General features: G+C 35.1%; 3 protein-coding genes across 6 annotated transcripts in view; 2 read left to right on the top strand and 1 right to left on the bottom strand.

Moving 5' to 3' along the window:
- The window catches only part of LOC115233654 (apolipophorins), a 21,663-nt gene extending 18,846 nt beyond the window's left edge, over positions 1-2,817 (top strand). The window contains exons 23-26 of the mRNA XM_029804201.1: positions 88-299; positions 798-1,811; positions 1,901-2,350; positions 2,517-2,817. Coding sequence (XP_029660061.1) covers positions 88-299; positions 798-1,811; positions 1,901-2,350; positions 2,517-2,603 — 1,763 coding nt within the window. The 3' untranslated portion in view covers positions 2,604-2,817. The remainder of the gene's footprint in view (positions 1-87; positions 300-797; positions 1,812-1,900; positions 2,351-2,516) is intronic.
- Positions 2,818-2,960: 143 nt separating this feature from the next.
- Positions 2,961-6,682, bottom strand: LOC115233655 (TBC1 domain family member 22B). 3 transcript variants are annotated; one of them, XM_029804204.1, is made up of 8 exons: positions 6,301-6,682; positions 5,487-5,664; positions 4,862-5,406; positions 4,654-4,784; positions 4,310-4,564; positions 3,991-4,240; positions 3,678-3,901; positions 2,961-3,578 (listed from the first exon to the last, which is right to left on the bottom strand). In XM_029804204.1, exons 2-8 carry the CDS (start codon positions 5,567-5,569, stop codon positions 3,432-3,434), a joined length of 1,635 nt encoding a protein of 544 aa, XP_029660064.1. In that variant the 5' UTR covers positions 5,570-5,664; positions 6,301-6,682; the 3' UTR covers positions 2,961-3,431. The 3 variants fall into 3 exon arrangements, with proteins under 3 accessions (XP_029660064.1, XP_029660063.1, XP_029660062.1); XM_029804203.1 differs by having other exon boundaries at positions 6,173-6,682; XM_029804202.1 differs by having other exon boundaries at positions 6,148-6,681.
- Positions 6,683-9,741: 3,059 nt separating this feature from the next.
- Positions 9,742-16,430, top strand: LOC115233665 (tetratricopeptide repeat protein 39B-like). Of its 2 annotated transcripts, none has more exons than XM_029804217.1 (11): positions 9,742-10,034; positions 12,554-12,606; positions 12,705-12,733; positions 12,838-13,018; positions 13,136-13,268; positions 13,781-13,913; positions 13,984-14,083; positions 14,171-14,236; positions 14,304-15,025; positions 15,224-15,457; positions 15,566-16,428. In XM_029804217.1, exons 2-11 carry the CDS (start codon positions 12,580-12,582, stop codon positions 15,768-15,770), a joined length of 1,830 nt encoding a protein of 609 aa, XP_029660077.1. In that variant the 5' UTR covers positions 9,742-10,034; positions 12,554-12,579; the 3' UTR covers positions 15,771-16,428. The 2 variants fall into 2 exon arrangements, with proteins under 2 accessions (XP_029660077.1, XP_029660078.1); XM_029804218.1 differs by lacking the exon at positions 9,742-10,034 and adding an exon at positions 10,854-11,431 and having other exon boundaries at positions 15,566-16,430.
- The last annotated feature ends 1,899 nt before the right edge of the window (positions 16,431-18,329 follow it).

An 18,329-nucleotide genomic window follows, 5' to 3' on the forward strand; every position in this document is an offset into this window, starting at 1 on the left:
TGCCTTGATTAAATTTTACAATAAAACTTTAATAAACAAATCGAAAACTAAATTTATTTTTAATATGTATAATAATTCATATTTCAGCGCAAGCCATGATTATCGGTTCTCGTCATTATATCACTTTTGATGGACGTTACTTTGATTTTGCCGGAAATTGTACCTATTTGTTAGCGAAGGATTTTGCACACAATACTTTTGCGATTCTGGTGAAATATAATATACAAGCAGAAGAAATCACTCACCAGATCATAGTATTGATCGGAAACAGCGCTATCGAATTGGATCTCTTCAACGATGTTAGTAAAACTTATTATTATCTTATAATAAGAATCAAATCAAAATTTCAATCAATTTCATCTAGGGAGTAAGAAATATTTAATATTATATAATTATATTTTCATTATAATTATAAAATAAATTATTTTTAATTATACGGAATAAATTTAACTAATATCTTAATATCAAACGCAATGTTTGTACAACCTCTAATTTCCGCAATTTTTGAGATATCGGGTTTAATTCTTTTACATGAATAGAGTATTAAAGGATGGTTGGTATTGAATTTAGTGAGGATCAGTGAAAGAATACATTTTTTATAAATTTTAAATTTTTTGAGAAATGTCTGTACACGTCCTAACTTTTGCAAATTTTGATATATCTTCCTCTATGAGGAAGCCAAAATTAAAAAACTCGCTTGCTTTAAGGAGCTTAAGCTAATTATAAAATAAATTATTTTTAATTATACGGAATAAATTTAACTAATATCTTAATATCAAATACGATATATTATTCAGACAATGAAGCTGATCTCCCAATCATCCGGCACTACAATGAATCTGCAGCTGCCGATCGAGTTGGACCATGGCACGACGTACGTTTACCAAGTGGAGAACATGGTAACGGTGGAACGCAAGCACAACCAATTCCGGCTGGAATGTAATCTCAAGTTTAATTTGTGTACCTTGGAACTGTCAGGCTGGTATTACGGAAAGACGGCCGGTCTTTTCGGCACGATGAACAACGAACAATTCGACGACACTCTGGGATCGAACAAGCTGTTTTTAAAGGACACCGGCAGTTTTGCTCACAGCTGGTCTATTGATGAGGAATGCACTGACACGACGAATCATGCTAACAAGATCCTACATCAAGACAGCATAATATCTGAGTTCTGCGACGATCTGTTTGTGAACAAGAGCTCGGAGTTCGGTATCTGTTTTGGCGTGATCGATCCGGCTGTGTACGCTAGGATGTGCTTGAACAGTCTCACCGAAGCTGAGGCATGCACGGTGGCGATGTCGTACATGCAGATATGCATGTTCCGCGACACTTATCTGAGAATACCCGATAAGTGCACCTCATGCACTATGATGGACGGTAGTCAGGTGGCCGAAGGCCGTTTCAAACGGCTGGAGGAGGACAAAGTGCCCCGATCGGCCGACGTGGTGTTTATCGTCGAGGCAAAGAACTGCAATCGCGATATGAAGTTGAATAGCAGCATGGAGTTGTTAATTACACAGCTCGACAAGGAGATGAATGACCGAGGTCTCACGGAAAATCGATGGTCCCTGGTGATCTTCGGCGGTGACAAAGTGCACGATCGACCCAGGAGCATCATTCTCGACGGACAAATCTTCACGAAGAACGTAGCACGTTTTATCGATTATTTAAGCTACGTGCCAGTAGGCAGCGGCAGTCAAGACATTTTCGCCGCGATTGGATTCGCTTCGCGGCTCGTCTTCAGGGCCGGCGTGTCGAAGACTTTCATATTGATGCCATGCTCGCATTGCGAGCCGGAGAATCAAACGGTAAGTTCTATCCTTAAGATGTATTTCATGAAATTTGATAATTTTCTTGAGTTCTATAATCTAATTCATCTTTCAACATTTTGCTTTAGTTGGAGTACTCGGTATTACACCAAGTATTGTTGGAACACGATATCACTCTGCACATACTAATGGATGGCGATTTCCAATTCGAGAAGGAGAAGATCGGTAAAATCTTCTACGGCTTGGACGCGACCAAGTCGTACACCAAGAAGGACGCTCGAGTACTAACCGGCGACAAAGATCTGCGAAGACAGGTCAAACTTTCCAAGAACGTGCTAGGCTACTGCACACCGCTGTCCTTGGAGACAAACGGCACGATATTCAGCGGCGACAAACTGCGTCTCGAGAAGTCGGCTTTAATTAAAAAATTCGCGAGCGTTTTCGCGAAGAGAGTCGCCCTTACAGCCGAGCCAAACAAGTGCCAATTGTGCGAATGTACCGCTGATAATAACGGCGTCACGCAAATGGAATGCATGCCGTGTATATACCCAATGCCCGTGCACGTGGATTACGTGAGTGTACGTACACAAAGTTCACAAAAATTTCAAAAACTCAAGAAGTCTTAAGCAACGAAAAATATTTAATAAAGCGTCTGAAAGATTTCAAAGTCTTCTCTAGACATCTTTACAATATCTCGTTCAGGCATTTGTATGTCTAATGAAATTATTTTTCCTTATGTTGCAGGAAACTTTTAATCTCAACGAATCGCTCTCGATGATGCCGCCATTAGATAGTATTGATTATGGCCAAATCGATATAGAGGACGATTGAAGATATAATTAAAATATAGTTAGATGATATTAGATGCTAGATAACTCGCCGGTATTAATCATATTTATTTGCAATATCCTTTGTAATATAGGATAATATGCTTACCTCCCTTCCCAATCCAAAGTTTGTCTTATATTGGAGGCAAAATATAAAAAATATATATATAATATCAAAATCATATATATTTATATATTAATAAAATAATATCACGATATCATTCAAGTATTAATAATTATATTTTTTCAAACAAACTCATGACTATTGTTGGAATATAAATATAATTATATGTAAGGCTTCTGAAGGAGGGGAAGTGTGGTATAATCATTATGTAAAAGCACAAAACACAGGGTCGATATATAAAACTTTCTTGTCTATATATATTATCTGTATATAATGTGTGTCTGAGACTTTTATATATATATAAAAATGTAATGCAAACCGGGAAATGGCAATTGATTCGCGTTACACTCTTTGTGCGCGCATGTATACGCGTCTTAAGTTGCATTTATATCTTATTCCGAAGCGGAACATGGAGAATATATCTAAACATCTCCCTCTCCGCGAAATTCTCCCAACGTAACAAAGGAATAAACCTTATACAAAGTAAATCGAGTAAACTTAATAGTCAATGTGGAAACAAAACATAAGAATGTTTCGCGCACTCCGGAAACTTTCAATATGGCCGTGATAGATTGAACGTCACAGTATACATAGCAACGATAGAGACGGAAGAAGAGAGCCGGCACGTTAACACAATATTACCGACCCCTCACAGTTTGGCCACTATATTCATAATAACATTAACCCAAATTCGTTAACTGAAAATGGTCACCTAGCCGTAGTATCATGAGCTTGTAGGTGATTTGGCGCGTCGGCGAATGCGTATTTTAATTTGTATGCTTCGGCTACCAGCATGCCGATCTCCGAATCCGTCCAGTTTTGCGTGGGCAGGTTTTGTAGCATTAACATCAGCCCCTACAATCATTAAAGTTAGGTCAATTAAGCGTACAGCGATGATCGAGTTTTAAATATAAAATTACATACAATAGTAAAGTGAATTAAGAAATAAATTACTTGAAAATCAGGTTGCAGGAGTAAATGTCGTCTCCAAAGTAGAAGAAAGGCCGCGCACACATAGAGCTGAAACGATGCGAATCTATCAGACTCCGCCAGATAAGTATCCCATAATCGAATAGTACAATGAAGCGGAATTTCTCTGGTCAGTAAATTGTTCATCCACCGAAAGGAGAACTGTAGATAATCCACCCCGTGCTGATGTAAATGTTGATGCAACGGTGCTGAACGCAGTAACGGTCGCATTAAAGAAAAAAAAATGCGAATATTTAATATAGTATGTATATAATTGTGTTTTTATCAAAATATTCACCATCGATTCTCTGTATCAGTTCCTTCAACTGATTTACTTTGTGCTGGATTCCCAATTGAGCAAATATATAATTGTCCTGTATACCGTCCAAGAATTTTGACAAGCACCAGAAGCTGTCTGCCTCAATAATGTCGCGCTGTTCCTTCGACAGTGACGCTACGTCATAATTTTCTAGATCCTGCCAAGCCTGCACTGGTACCGCTTCTTGCAAAAAGACCAAGAAGAAGGGCGTCACGAGATCATTCATACCCTATAACAACGATCGAATCAGTTCTAGTTTTTTATAATATAATACAATAGGTGGTTTGATATTAAACACCTGAACATAACCAGATGCGGGGTGCCTAATTGCCCAAATGTACAATATCCTTTCAAATATCAGTTGCACTGTCGTCTGCTGGAATAGCGAGATGAGCGGTGACATTCTAGGGATATCGATGTGAATCTGACGATATGTATCTTGAAAGCCCTCGTCCCGTTCGACATCGTAATACTGTTTGACCAGATTCCAATAGTCTAGCCGTTTGCGCTCCAACACGTGTTGCCTACGTTCCATATTAGCTGGCAAGTATTCCTACAATGTTACGAACACGGTCGCTTATTGCTTCGCCGTAGCGCTCACCGTGCTCGATAGTGTACAGCTCGTTTACCTTCGCTACTTACAGACAACAACCTCCAAGTGACGGAACGTAATTTGGCAGGCACGCCCGACCACGACAAGTGCCTCAATTCGTCCAAATTCAGAACGGACGCATCCAAAAGTAATTGAAACTTGTCCACTTTACTTTCACCATCTAAACAGATTCATAAGCGATTTGTAAATCCTATGTCTTAAGGATTGCTGCTGAATATGCAACAAATGGATTCACACCTTGCTCCTTTGAAGGTATAAAAAATTTGTTGGGAGCATTTGTTTGCCTCAATGGTTGTGGTCTACCGGGGAATTGTGTTGGTTTGTGCCGAGGTGATACGCTATACTTCAAATCTATGTTCTCACTGGGATGCTGGCTATTATTCACTTGTAAATGCAGATTTGCATTGCGTAAATGTAAGGGCTGCACAGCTAATCTCTGAAGGGCCTCCGCTTTTTTCTCTTCAGGAATAATTTCCTGTTGAACTACTTTCGCATTTGCCTGTAGCAACTGTGAACACTTATTGCTAGATCTGTGATTGTTGATAACACTAAGAGCTGCTGACTGGCTAACTTTCTTCGATATCTTCACATCCGAAACTGTGCAAAATTCATCATCTCCCGAATCCCATGCGTCGTCCACGCTCTCCTGAAAATCTTGAAAAGAAGTGGAGCCTCCACTTCCGCCTGTACTACCACTACTATTAGCAATATTAATCAGATTGCTAGATCCAATCACCGTGGAATTAAACTTATGGTGTCTAATGTCCTGCTTCAAGCTTGGCCTTCAAATAAATTAATCAATGACTTAATAAGTATATATAATTTCAAGTACGCAGAAAATAAAATCTTAGAAAATATATACCTTCCTGGCACAGCGCGTGTATTCTTCTTCCAGAAAGACTGATGGGTTGAAAGGGTTTGATGATGGTAACCTTGATTTTCCATAGCGGAAATCAAGTTAACTAGCACCAGGTAATTTTTCAACACAGTTATTGCAGTGTAGGTTGCTCTTCATACCCTCAAATACAAACACTGAAAATCTGTAAAAACCAAAAATTTTTCTTTTTCTTTACAGTATTATATTGTAACCAACATTGTCATGGTACACATCACAAAGAGATGTATAATCAAGAAAAATAATAGAAAATTATGTTATAAATTGTAATAACTAGTATTCCAGCAGAAACTGGATTATTATTACGCTTGAATCTTATATTCGATAAAAAATATGAAATTTATAGAATTGTCAAATATTAGACTACACATTCTTATCAGATTGAACATATGACTGATATGATAGCACGCGTAATGTCACGAGCAATGCCTAAACAACAATAAAAGGCCGAGGAAGGAAGAATATAATGGAAAAAACTGCGGACTCTTCAAAATAACAAACGTATAATCGTAACATATGATTTTCCGGGAACTCGGCACACGACAATAATATCGTACAATTCCAACACGCGACAATGCTCTGACGTGCCATGGCTCTATTCCTATAATTAAATTACACACAAACGCACTTTGCGGGCGGACAGAAATACAGACGTCTACGCAGCGGAAATCTGTCGTTGACTGTTTTGCGGCCGAGAAGGTTATGTTGCGTAAGTTGCGTCAGCTCGACGGTGGCGAGAGAAACCGTGGTCGTTAGAAGATGAGAAAGAGAGGATGCCTACATCTTTCGTTAGACGAGTGATTAAACCTCCTCGATCTCCCGCGAGAATCAAAGCGGAGTCCAGTTTACGGCCCAATCGGAGTTTCTCTCGATGTGTCAATCGGTATCTCGTACGCCGCGACGATGACGTCGTCGTCGAAGCGTGATCTTTTTTTTTCTCTCTCTCTTCGTCGTCACGATAGATCGCGATCTTGACGCGCGATTACCGCGTCTCTCTCGCGCGCCTCTTTAGAGGACGCACCGAAAACGCCCTTCGGAGCCACGATCGGTGACTTTCCCCTCGTCGCGTCGAACTGTCGAGCAAGCAATTTTGACGTATGACCATCTGACGTCTGACGCGAGCGCTGCTACCGCGATTCGCTATCTCGGTTCTCTCATATAATCGCGATACATTATACATCTCTTGTTAGACTTTTTTACGCGTAAAATTAAATAGACATATATATATACTTTAGAGAGTTGGAGAAGGAGAAGAAGAAAAAATAGGAGCTAATTGTGAGAAAATACGAAGGATGAAGTTATAAGGAACGTGTGTCAGTCTGTTTACACTCTTTGTCTCTTTTGTCTCTTTCTCACGCATTGTATGCTATAATAATATTACGAGTAAATATAGAAATGATCTCAGTTTGATGAAAATCAAACGTAAGATTCGAGATTGCAACGAGTTTTAAATTGCTGATTAAGAGATATATTTGTATGATATATATGGGTTTTATATATTCATATTACAATATTGCTTTTCCTCATGTGAATCATATCTTTAAGCGAAATTTAGTTTAATACAGATAGCACGTGTACATTTCGTGTCAAGTAATAATAATATAATTATTACACACACATACACACACATATATATATATCAAGTTGTATATCGTGAGAATTCCATTCTTGTTCAAGGCCACAGTCAACTCTGAGATTTCTGCGAATAACGATTCGAAAGAGAAGCTCCTACTATAATATGTGATTACATAAAATAACTATAATAAAAAAAACTATTTATCTTAATTCTTAATTTTCTTTCTCGAGAATTTCATGAAAATTCGTGACAGTTTATATATTGCATGATTTAACAAACATTTAAAATGCAAAAACAACCAGGATATTAAAGGAGCAAAACAATATAATTATAACACTGGCATATTCAAAATTGCGTTGTCCAAACTGCAATTATTTATTAATGTTTTGTAAATGTACTGTACCTTTTTAAACAGATTTATGTATTTAAATTTAATTATATACAGTATACGAAACAGATTATACACCGTGTTACGTAATTCAATCTCGTCCAGTCAAAATCATATGTTCTCTCCGTTTGAAGTCCGATTATAAGTTTAAGTGAATTTTCTAAACATCAATTATATATATAAAAAGCTTTTTTTATATATTATTTTTAGCAAAAACTTAATGCTCATTTGTGTAACATTTTATAGTTTTATTTATCAAATCGATAGACTTAATTTCATAAGCGCAGGGACTTTAATCGAAATTCTGTTTTATTTTTTTTTTTTTACAACAGAAAGAATTATAATAAATATAATCCGTATGTCTTAAATGTCTTTCTGTTTAGAATTATAAATCATTGTATAACATGCAAATTTATCGTTGCATAAAAGAATCAGTCGAGATACCTGTCTTCGGCATCAATCTTTCTTTTTACTTAATACATACATACAGAAAAATATTATTCTATTGCTAAATAAAATGATTACTCAGTTTACTTTACTTCTTTTAAGTAACAGTTATCTTTAACAAAGAATATTTTCTTAATAATGGTCATAAAATAGACTTGTCACAAATTTTAGAAATACTCATTATCCATGTACTCAAAAAAAGTAAATATTTTCTTTCGAAGAATATTATAAAATTTTATCGAAGAAAAGTCAGATATGGTTAATTTAATGTAAGAAAATTTATTAGATCAGAAGATAAGATATTTTTATCAAAGAAGCGAAAAATATGGGTTATCTTTTTATATTATGTATCTCGTAACGAAGAATTCGAATTAATTGCAGAGATGTTCTGTAGATTCGAAAAAAATTATATTGTTGACAACAAAAGTATCTTAAAGGTTAATCACAAACGAAAAACTAGTTTTTAGTTCCATATTCGATAAATATCAGCTTTTACATATATTTAAAAACTGATTTTGGGCGAGAAAAGAAATTTAAAAAAAACATTATTTATTCTTGGAGCTATTTTTAATATTAGCAATGAATTAGTTTAAAATAAATATGTCATTCCCAGGTAGCAAAAGTAGCCATTTTGACGTTATTTTGACGTCAAATTAGGTCAAAATGATGTCAAAAAGACTATTTTTGCTACCTGGATTGTTAACATATGTTTATATAATTCTACCTAAATGCGTTTGACTAATCATAGAATATCAGAGATAAAGTCCCATCTTGATATCCTCGTCAATGACAGATTACTTCCCGACTGATTTTCCGTTATTATCTTAGTTTTTTATACTTGAAATAATTATATATACCTATATGCATAAATCAATACAATCTGATGTTGTGAAAGCAACTTGCGAGATAATTTATTGAAAAAAAACATTTGTCATTCATAAATATTCATAATGGAACATTATATAAACGGCAGAAATATATATATCCGCATCTTAATAAAAAAAATGTGAATATACATGAAAGATACATAAAGTTAAACATTTTGATTATTTACATTATTATACTTTATATATGCCTCACATATTTAATATATTTTGACAAAAATCGAACATTTTATTTTTATTCTTTGATTAGTTTGACTCCTTTTTCCTCAAATTTTCATCGCTGAAAATTACATTTTCGCGAAAAAATATATTACATGATGAAATATTTTCCGACAAAAAAAAATATATTCGAATTAATTGCAGAGATGTTCTGTAGATTCGAAAAAAATTATATTGTTGACAACAAAAGTATCTTAAAGGTTAATCACAAACGAAAAACTAGTTTTTAGTTCCATATTCGATAAATATCAGCTTTTACATATATTTAAAAACTGATTTTGGGCGAGAAAAGAAATTAAAAAAAAACATTATTATTTTTCTTCTAATATAATCTGATCTAATCTAACGATGCTATGAAATCTCCATAATATTTTTCCAGCAAAAAACACAAACACAATATCATATGATTAGCTGTCAAATAAAAAATTTTAGGGTCTTTAAAAATTCTTTATTTAATAGCCAATTGCGTGAGCTTGTGTTTATCTGTTTTCTTGTTGGAAAGCTCCCATTATTACGCGATCCTGATGCTCGCACAGGATCTTTTGTTATTCACGAAAATGCGAATCACGTGAGAGCCGCCGACGTGAGCTGTGCTCTCTCTCTGTCTCGCGATCGGTCGTCGCGCTCGTCGCCGCTCGGCATTTTTCGGCGCTACTCGGTAATCGCCCGGCTTCACGCCGGTAGATTATAAGGGTGAGGTGAGCATGGAATCGCGTTCGCCGTTTACGTCAGTTCACGCCGAGCTTTCTCGCGCGTGGGTCGCGACTGTAAAATCGTTGAATCTGTCGCGCGTTTTCGCGGTGTCTGCGCGACAGCCTTGTGTTCGATCGAAAACGCATTGCGTGTGCATAGCAATCCTCTGATGACATTCACCACGCAGGATCGCAGAACGAAAGGATTTACTACTGATATACATTTTGCCTAGCGTGTTCTACAGCGACGATCGATCGTAGACGCGTCCACCTGTATCTAACGACTGACTCTCCCAGTATTTTAACGAGGCACGCATTGCGCTCTATTTACAAATGAATTATTGATGAAGATTGATCTGCAGTCATTACGCGCGTTTCTATACGCGTTTATTTCGTCGAGAAATAAAATCGCGTTATACGATCGTCGAATATGCAAAAAGATCTAAGAATATGTGAGAGTGTTATCATCCTTAGCTATGCATCGTTTAATATGTGTTATCTCGTGATATTTTGTAATATTTTGATGTAGATTAATTAACGTAACGTCGCCGAATTTACTTTTTAACGATTTAATATTCGTTGCCCGAAAATAATATTGCGCGAAATAATATATTTTCTCTGCTACGTGTATATTATTTTATTTGAACTGTACATGGAAATACGTTTCATTTTCATTAACTATTTAAGATATTTTCTTTTATCATGGAATATATACATAACAAATTGCAATATGACTTGACACTTTTTTTCTAACAATAAGGCTAATTGCAGTAATTAGCACTAAAATACTTTGCACGAGAGACAGAAGTAAGAAAAAGGAATTGTCAAAAATTTCTTACGAAAAATACTATTATGAAAAATCAACTTTCTAATCTTCTGAGAGATAAGATTAAAATTTTTCAAGACTTTATTTTTTTGCTATATTCTTTATAAGAGAATCTGTATGATCAATCAAATTGTTGTCATTTCTTATGATGCACAAAACTGAAAAAAATTTATTTTTGAATCTTTTGTATTAAATTATGAATATATATATATTATATATATTATATTTTAATTTTAATAATTATTTGAACACAGAAATGTAATTATTGCTAATACATAAGTAAATTTAGGAATTCAATTTTTCGCAAAATATACATTATTAATCGTGCGATTTATTTTTCATTCTGTATAATACGCTTTAGAAAGATGCACATTTGTAATCTTATCACACCAAAGCTTGAGGAACTAACTCCTTTGAATCGTATCGTAAAGTGTACTTTAGAAATCGTAGATAAAAGACAGTTGGTGAATATTTCGCGAATACATTTGTAAATTTGCCGGTCGCTTTACAAACGACATGCGCATCGCGCAGAATCACACGGGAATTTCGCGAGCGCGCACGCGCGCTTTCTCCATCCCCCTCCTGGCGCGGATTTAGGAAATGTAGGTCTCTTCTAGCCTTTTATACTTTCTTCCTGGCAGTCTACTTTCCTTGGCACTGAAATCACTGCTCGTGCTTTTCAATCCGTGTCCGTCGCAGTTTCTCTCTCTCTCTGTCTCTCTCGCAGAGAATCGGCTTTTCACGAAAAAGAAATCTCCCGATTTGAATTTAAAACTCATGATATTATCGCGTGCGACATATCCGTGATTGTGTGTGTATTTGCTTGGAAGACTTCTTACTTGTAAACAAACAAGCGAAATCGGGTTTGTTTCGTAAACTGGTATGCGTACACTTTTATGCGGAAAAGCTTTTCGATTTTTAAAAAATCACATATTTTTTTCGAATAAAGAGAAAATATAAAATAATTTATTATACAGAACATTTTTATCTATAAAAAGTTTATTTTATTGTTTTCGAAAAATGATGATTTTGATGCGTAGAAGATTTTATATAAGAAAAATTCAAAAGACAACTTCCCCTTTCGTTCCCTTGTTACATTTATTCGTGTTTTGCTACGAGTTTCTTGCTCCCGGCATTTAAACGGCTTCGCAACCCATCCACAGCAAAGTGGAGTTAATAAATAAAATTGAAGAGAGAATAGCAGGAAATGAGAAAGTTAAAATATTTATTCCATTATATCCCATGATCATGCTGGAATAAAAATAAAAAAGTTTGATTTTTTAAATTCTTTTAAAGGCTTGTTACTACAAGTATAACAATTTTTGTAACAACAAATACAAACCAAATAGATACAATACGAGATTTATTTTAAATGATCTCGGACAAATAATATTTTAGATTAAAATTATTTTAAAATATTTTATGTTACATTAAAAATAAAAAAAATATTTTAAAAGTCAAGTATATGACATTGTAAGGACAGAAGGTTGTTTTGAATCACCTTGTATATATAAAATATAAAAGATACCAGAGAAAGATGTGTAATAGTGTTTATTTAAAGAATGCTTGCTTAAGTTTGCACGATTGCGATTGTGATGTAAGAATTTGATATATCCGATATTTTCTTTATGATCTATCACAATCGTTATTTTTATTAATTATTATTTTTACTCACCAGATTACTTATCAGATATAATTTTTTTGCATTAGTCACTCTACGCCAAAATAATCCGTTTACGTCAAAGTAATATAAAATATTACACTAAGTGCTGCGTTTGCAGAAAAGTTCTTCCGCATACGAAAGAAATTTGCTTATAGCTACAAACGATTATATTATCAATAGGATCGCGAAGTCTAAGCTTGAGTCGAGTCGATTGTAAATTATTTTTCTGCAGCTCAATAACTTTTAATATATAATTTAATGCGTAGAGATTATATAAATAAGAAGATATATATTAAAATATAAGCTACTTTTATAAAATTATTTATATTGTTTTTGCAGAACCAGTTGCCTAACACAAAGCAAAAATGTCAGACATTGAAGGTGATGATGAGGTAGGTTGACAAAATATACAATAATATGTATATTTTTATATTTGCTCTTTACGTAATTGTTTGTATTCTTATATATATGTATCTTATGTTTTTTTCAGTTTCAAGATGCTCAGGAATCATTACCACAGTGCGTATATATACACATTTGCATTTTATTATGCTACGTAAATGCATCTTTTGTACTTTAGAGACTTTTTGTACTTTAGACATAAATAGCTTTTCTTGCTTCAGACTCACTTCTATGGATTTGAATACAGCGATAATGGAGGCAAAAAGAGCGATTCATTGTTTTTTCAACAATGACTTCGATCAGGCGAGGAAAATTTTAGAGCCATGGGCGGACACCAGCATGTATCACTCTCTGGGGACTAGCGTGTTCGCATTTTTAGAAGCAATTCTTACGTTTGAACAAGTACTGATTATATTTATTACGTTCCTTCCGTTACGCTTTGAGCACTTTTTTTATTTATCCAACTTAGAGAATCGCGGGAAATTCTTTCTTTAACAATATATCGTGTGCAATACGTAGAAACATATCGAGAAGGCGTCGGAGATATTGAAGCAATGCATGAGCGTATGTTCCAAACACCGAAAACACACCACTATCACGCAGAATATCGGAAAAATAGTGAAGAGGGTCAACTACGATGCTTACACGAACGGTAACGTGTGTTGTATTTGTGCATATATAATGCAGCATGCGTCAAGACCCTTGATCCCTTATAATGATTAATGAATATCAAGAATATAATATATCATTAACTTTATTGATACAACTCTTCCAATAACAAGTAATTTGAATAATAAACTTCTTTAAGACAAGAACTTTAATGACAAGAACATAAATACATTTATCAGCTGATATATATATAACATGCGACTGTTAGTCTTTTAATCGTGAGCAAGTGTAATAAAATTAAAATATTAATATAATTTTTGCTATTAGTTTTTTACGAGTTTTTTTTGTTACCAATAGTGTTATTAAAAATGATCGCGTATTATAAAATTCGAAATTTTTAATTATAACTAGAGAAATTAATTAAGAATTAATATTAATATTAACTTCAGAAGACGCAGTCCCGTAAATTAACTCGGATGTAGTCATATCATACGGCTTTCGTGTATCTAAAACACAGTAGTGCATGAAAGGAATAACTGAGAATTAATTTTACAGAGGAAGTGCATGCGGAACTCTGTTATGCCGAGTCGCTCCTTTTAAAATCGATGCTCACGTTTGTAGAAGATGAGACTCTGGTCAGCTTTGTCAAGGCGGGATTGAAAATTCGTACATGTTTTCTGTCATACAAGTAAATAAGTTACATTACACCTGACATTCAATCTCTTCAGAATTTTTCATGATTATCTTTTTGTGTGCAGGGAATGCATGACGATCTTGAACAATCGCAAATGGGGAGACGATACTCACAAAGTGCATTTCGAAAGTGGCGTTCGTATGGGTATTGGTACATTCAACCTGGTACATATGTGTATAGTTTTACCTTTGCCATAAATATATGTATATATTATCGTAAATATACATTTTTAAAATTCTGTCTCATTCCAGATGATATCGTTGCTACCGGCGCGAGTTATTAAGTTATTAGAATTTATCGGATTCTCCGGCGATAAGGTAATTAAAAACATTCATAAATGATATGTGGTGCAATTTTATTTATTAACTCAATTATCATTTACAGACGTATGGTCTAGCGGAATTAAAAGCGGGTTATAATGAGAGGAGAGGTCTGCGACAAATCTTATGCGTTATGACTTTGTTGTCTTACAATCTAATCGTTACTTTCGTACTGAGTCACTCGGACGGCGATCTAGAATGGTGCGAGCAAGTGTTGCAGCAGGAACTGAGCCTTTATCCGAATGGTGTATGGTTCCTGTTCTTCAAGGGAAGATTAGAGCTCACGCGGGGCAACTTCGAAGAGTGCATAGACTGGTATATCAAATCGTGGAAAAGTCAAAATGTATGGTCGCAGTTTCATCATCTCTGTTATTGGGAATTGATGTGGGCGCACTGCTCTATGCAACAATGGAATAAGGCGATTATGTATGCCACGATGCTGGCGAACGAGTCTAATTGGTCGCGCACTATCTACCTGTACCAAAAGGCTGCGATTTTGCTCATGCAGAAACCGCCGACCGGAAGCGAGGAGAAACAACTGATCGACAGCTTGATGATACAGGTACCAACTTACAAGCAGCGCATTGCCGGCAAGTCGCTGCCAATGGAGAAGTTTGTGATCAAGAGGACGGAGCGTTATTTCGCGCAAAAGAAAAATCTAATCTTGCCCATATTTGAGCTTATGTATGTATGGAATCTGTTCAGGATAATAGGCAAGCGGCAAGATTTGATATTGAATATATTCAAAACGATAGAGGAGACGGAGAGAGAACTCAAAACAGCCTCGTGAGTTTTTTTTCACAATTCGAATTATAATATATGAACATAATAAGCAACTTGAAAAGAAAATGGAAAAAAATGTTAGATATAAAAATAGCGATTATTTTAAATGAATTTGATCATCTTAAATAAAAATGTAAAAACTATGAGGAGGTTTGTTAATTACATCTCTTTTTTAATATATGTAACATCTTGTGTACACAGGAAAAATGAATACTATGCGGACAACAAAGCGCTTTTGTTGCTGTTGAAAGGCGCTTGTCTGCGACAAATGCAGCATCCTTTGCAGTCGGAGGAGTGTCTGCGACGCGTTTTACAATTGGAGAAATCAGTCAAGGAGGACACGTACTTATTTCCCTATGCTACCGTAGAATTAGCTTTATTGGCTCAAAATCAGGGCGATACTCAGTTGGCTATAGGTTTTTTAGAAGATGCTAAGTAAGTCTAGATCTCCTATTATATGTTATTGTATGATATGATTTTGTATAATTAATTTGTCGGTTTTTACGAGAAACCAATTGAATTAAAATTGTATTTAAATTCTAGGAAAAATTACACGGGCTACTTATTAGAGTCTAGATTACACTTCAGAATACATTCGGATCTAATGATGTTGACTGGCAAGAAGACTAACAATTACACGATGAAGAAGCACGAGAACCATCAACGATTGCAAACGGACATTACTGCCAATAATAGCGTCATTATCGCGGGTCCAAGTGCCGATGATTCTATCGAGATTAAATTATAGAAGCGTTGTATAAAAATGAGAAAAAGAGCACATACACAATCGAAACTCTATTTATTTTTAAATAAATAAAATAACATTCTTTTATAGGCGACGTACGTATTTCATATATTGTATGACTTTTTCGTGAAGACGGACCAGTGATAGTTTTGCAATTTTCCTCTGATATCGAAAGGCCTCCGTGTAACTATCATCTGGTTTCACTATCTATAGAGTCTAAAGGTTTTACCAGATTCATTCGGAAGTTGAGTATATTTTGTAGCATGCCCGATATTAATGTGTAAATTATTTTCTTCCATAAGAAAAACGATGAAATAGTGGAAAAGTAATATTTTGTAGCGATTATAATATTGATACATAAATTATATATTTTCTGCGAGAACAATATAAGAAGAATAAGGATAAAGAGTATATGTAACATTCTCATCGTGGAATTTTGCGTGAGGATATATTTTGTAGCGTGATTAATATATTATAGAGGTATATTATATAAATTATTTTCTTTAGAAGATTTTGGTAAGACTATATAGAGTGTGATCTGTGATCGTTCTATTGCGTAATTGTGGTGAAAGCTTATTATAAATAAAATGTTACGAAAAAATGTGTATATATGCAAACTAAAAATTATGTAAACAACGTAATAAAAAAAATGAATGAAAAATGATATTATTTCTATATATTATACAACAACACACACACACACACACACACACACATATATATATATATATATTAGTTTATTCATGCAAATCTTGACAAATATATTTAGAATGCACATCAAGAATTTTTAATTATTTAATTTTGATGATTCAGAAAATTTATTAATTATAATTAATTATAATTTGTAACGGTTCACTTTCCCGTACGCCGCGGATCAAGACTCGCCGGTGCCAGGATTCGGGAGAAGGGGGAAACTCCAACTTACTTTACCTCGGTATAAGCGGTTTAAACAATTCCCAGCAAACCACAGCATATAACATAGACGTATATGTAATATAAATCTTGTGAAAGATATCTTACAAAAAGATAACTTATTGATATAATTTCTAAGAAAATTTAATTAAGTCTTTAAAAAATCCTCTTAAAGAGCTCATCCTCTCAATAATGCTCACTGAGAATATTAGTTACAAGAGGACTTTATTTGGACGATCATAGGACGTTTTCAAAATTACGTCTTTGGCTAGTCTAAGAAATGAGGTCTTTTAAGCGTCAATTATTAGTCGCCGACATTATAGACCAAAAATAGACGTCATTATGTCGTCTTTTGACGTTACTCTGTTACTCAGTTACATTACATATTACTCCCATGTTACATAGCAGTTATATTCTGGTGTTATATTGCTTAAATAAGAGATAGTTATATAATCCCAATATAAATTTAGGTATAACAACCGTTACATTACATGTTATTCCCACGTTATATAGCAGTTATATTCTGTGTTTGCTGGGTAAGTACAATGCAACATGCGGGAGCGGTGCGTACAGAGTTTCGCGCGTGGCTGGTGCGCGGGAGCTCGGGAAGCGAGCGTGGCTTATGCGGACGTGTTCTGCGTTCGCGAGGTTCGCATGCAAGCAACTATGGTTATTCTAAGCGGAACAGAACAGATCTTAAATGCTACGGGGGTCGCGTGGCCTTCGTTCGTAGTTCCAACGGCCTGACTACCTTATCCTTAGAAGGACGGGGCGTCGGCACTTTCTGCGGCCTACCCTTAGAAGGGCTGGCGCGCTTGTGTAGTCTGAAGGCCGTGCGTACAGGTGGAGTCGACTCTACTGACGGAAATCGTAATAAGGCTCTACAATTATAATGCGCGGTATATACAGTGCGGGCTTAGGTAACGCTACGCTCGCCGGAGCGCCTTATATACCGGCGGCCGGCCTTCCACTTACGCGAGTCGGCGCGTGGTGGGGCGGACCCACGGTGGGGCCGAGACACGGGTGTGGAAGTTTAGGGGCGCCATAGGCGCCGAGCCTCAAAACAGCGCGCGGTGGATCGGCCCGCTAGGCCGTTAGTAACGGTATCGTTACAAATTAATTAACTAATTATAATAATAATTTTGATGTTCCAGAAAAAATAAATTTTCTACAAGACCCATATTGGTCTCAAATTTCAATTATTTTTATCTAATAATATCATTAAAACGTTATGCGTTAGAAAATACGGAATAGGTTTACTGAACTTTATCTTTATTAATAATATATATACAGGGTGGTCCATTTTAAAAGAGCCAGTCAAATATCTCGAAAAATATGGAAGATACGGAAAAACGTTCCAGACAAAAGTTGTTTGGATCGAAGGGGGACATAAGATGGTGCCATTGATGTGACCTTGGATAGTTATTTGAAGGTCACATGAAGGTCACTTTCAATTTCTTAAATGGAAACCCACATTTTTCATTGCATATTCTTATAACTAATGTCGAGAGCTTTCCAAAACACTATAATAAAGTATTTTTTCATTAAGTACTTTTTGAGTTATTTTATATTTTAATCTGACATATTTTGATATAAAAAATAAAATATCTCGTAAAATATTTAGTTCTCGATAATCTTACCGTAATACTT

Source organism: Formica exsecta, unplaced genomic scaffold (assembly GCF_003651465.1).
Source record: "Formica exsecta isolate Colony F162 unplaced genomic scaffold, ASM365146v1 scaffold181, whole genome shotgun sequence".
Taxonomy (NCBI): domain Eukaryota; kingdom Metazoa; phylum Arthropoda; class Insecta; order Hymenoptera; family Formicidae; genus Formica; species Formica exsecta.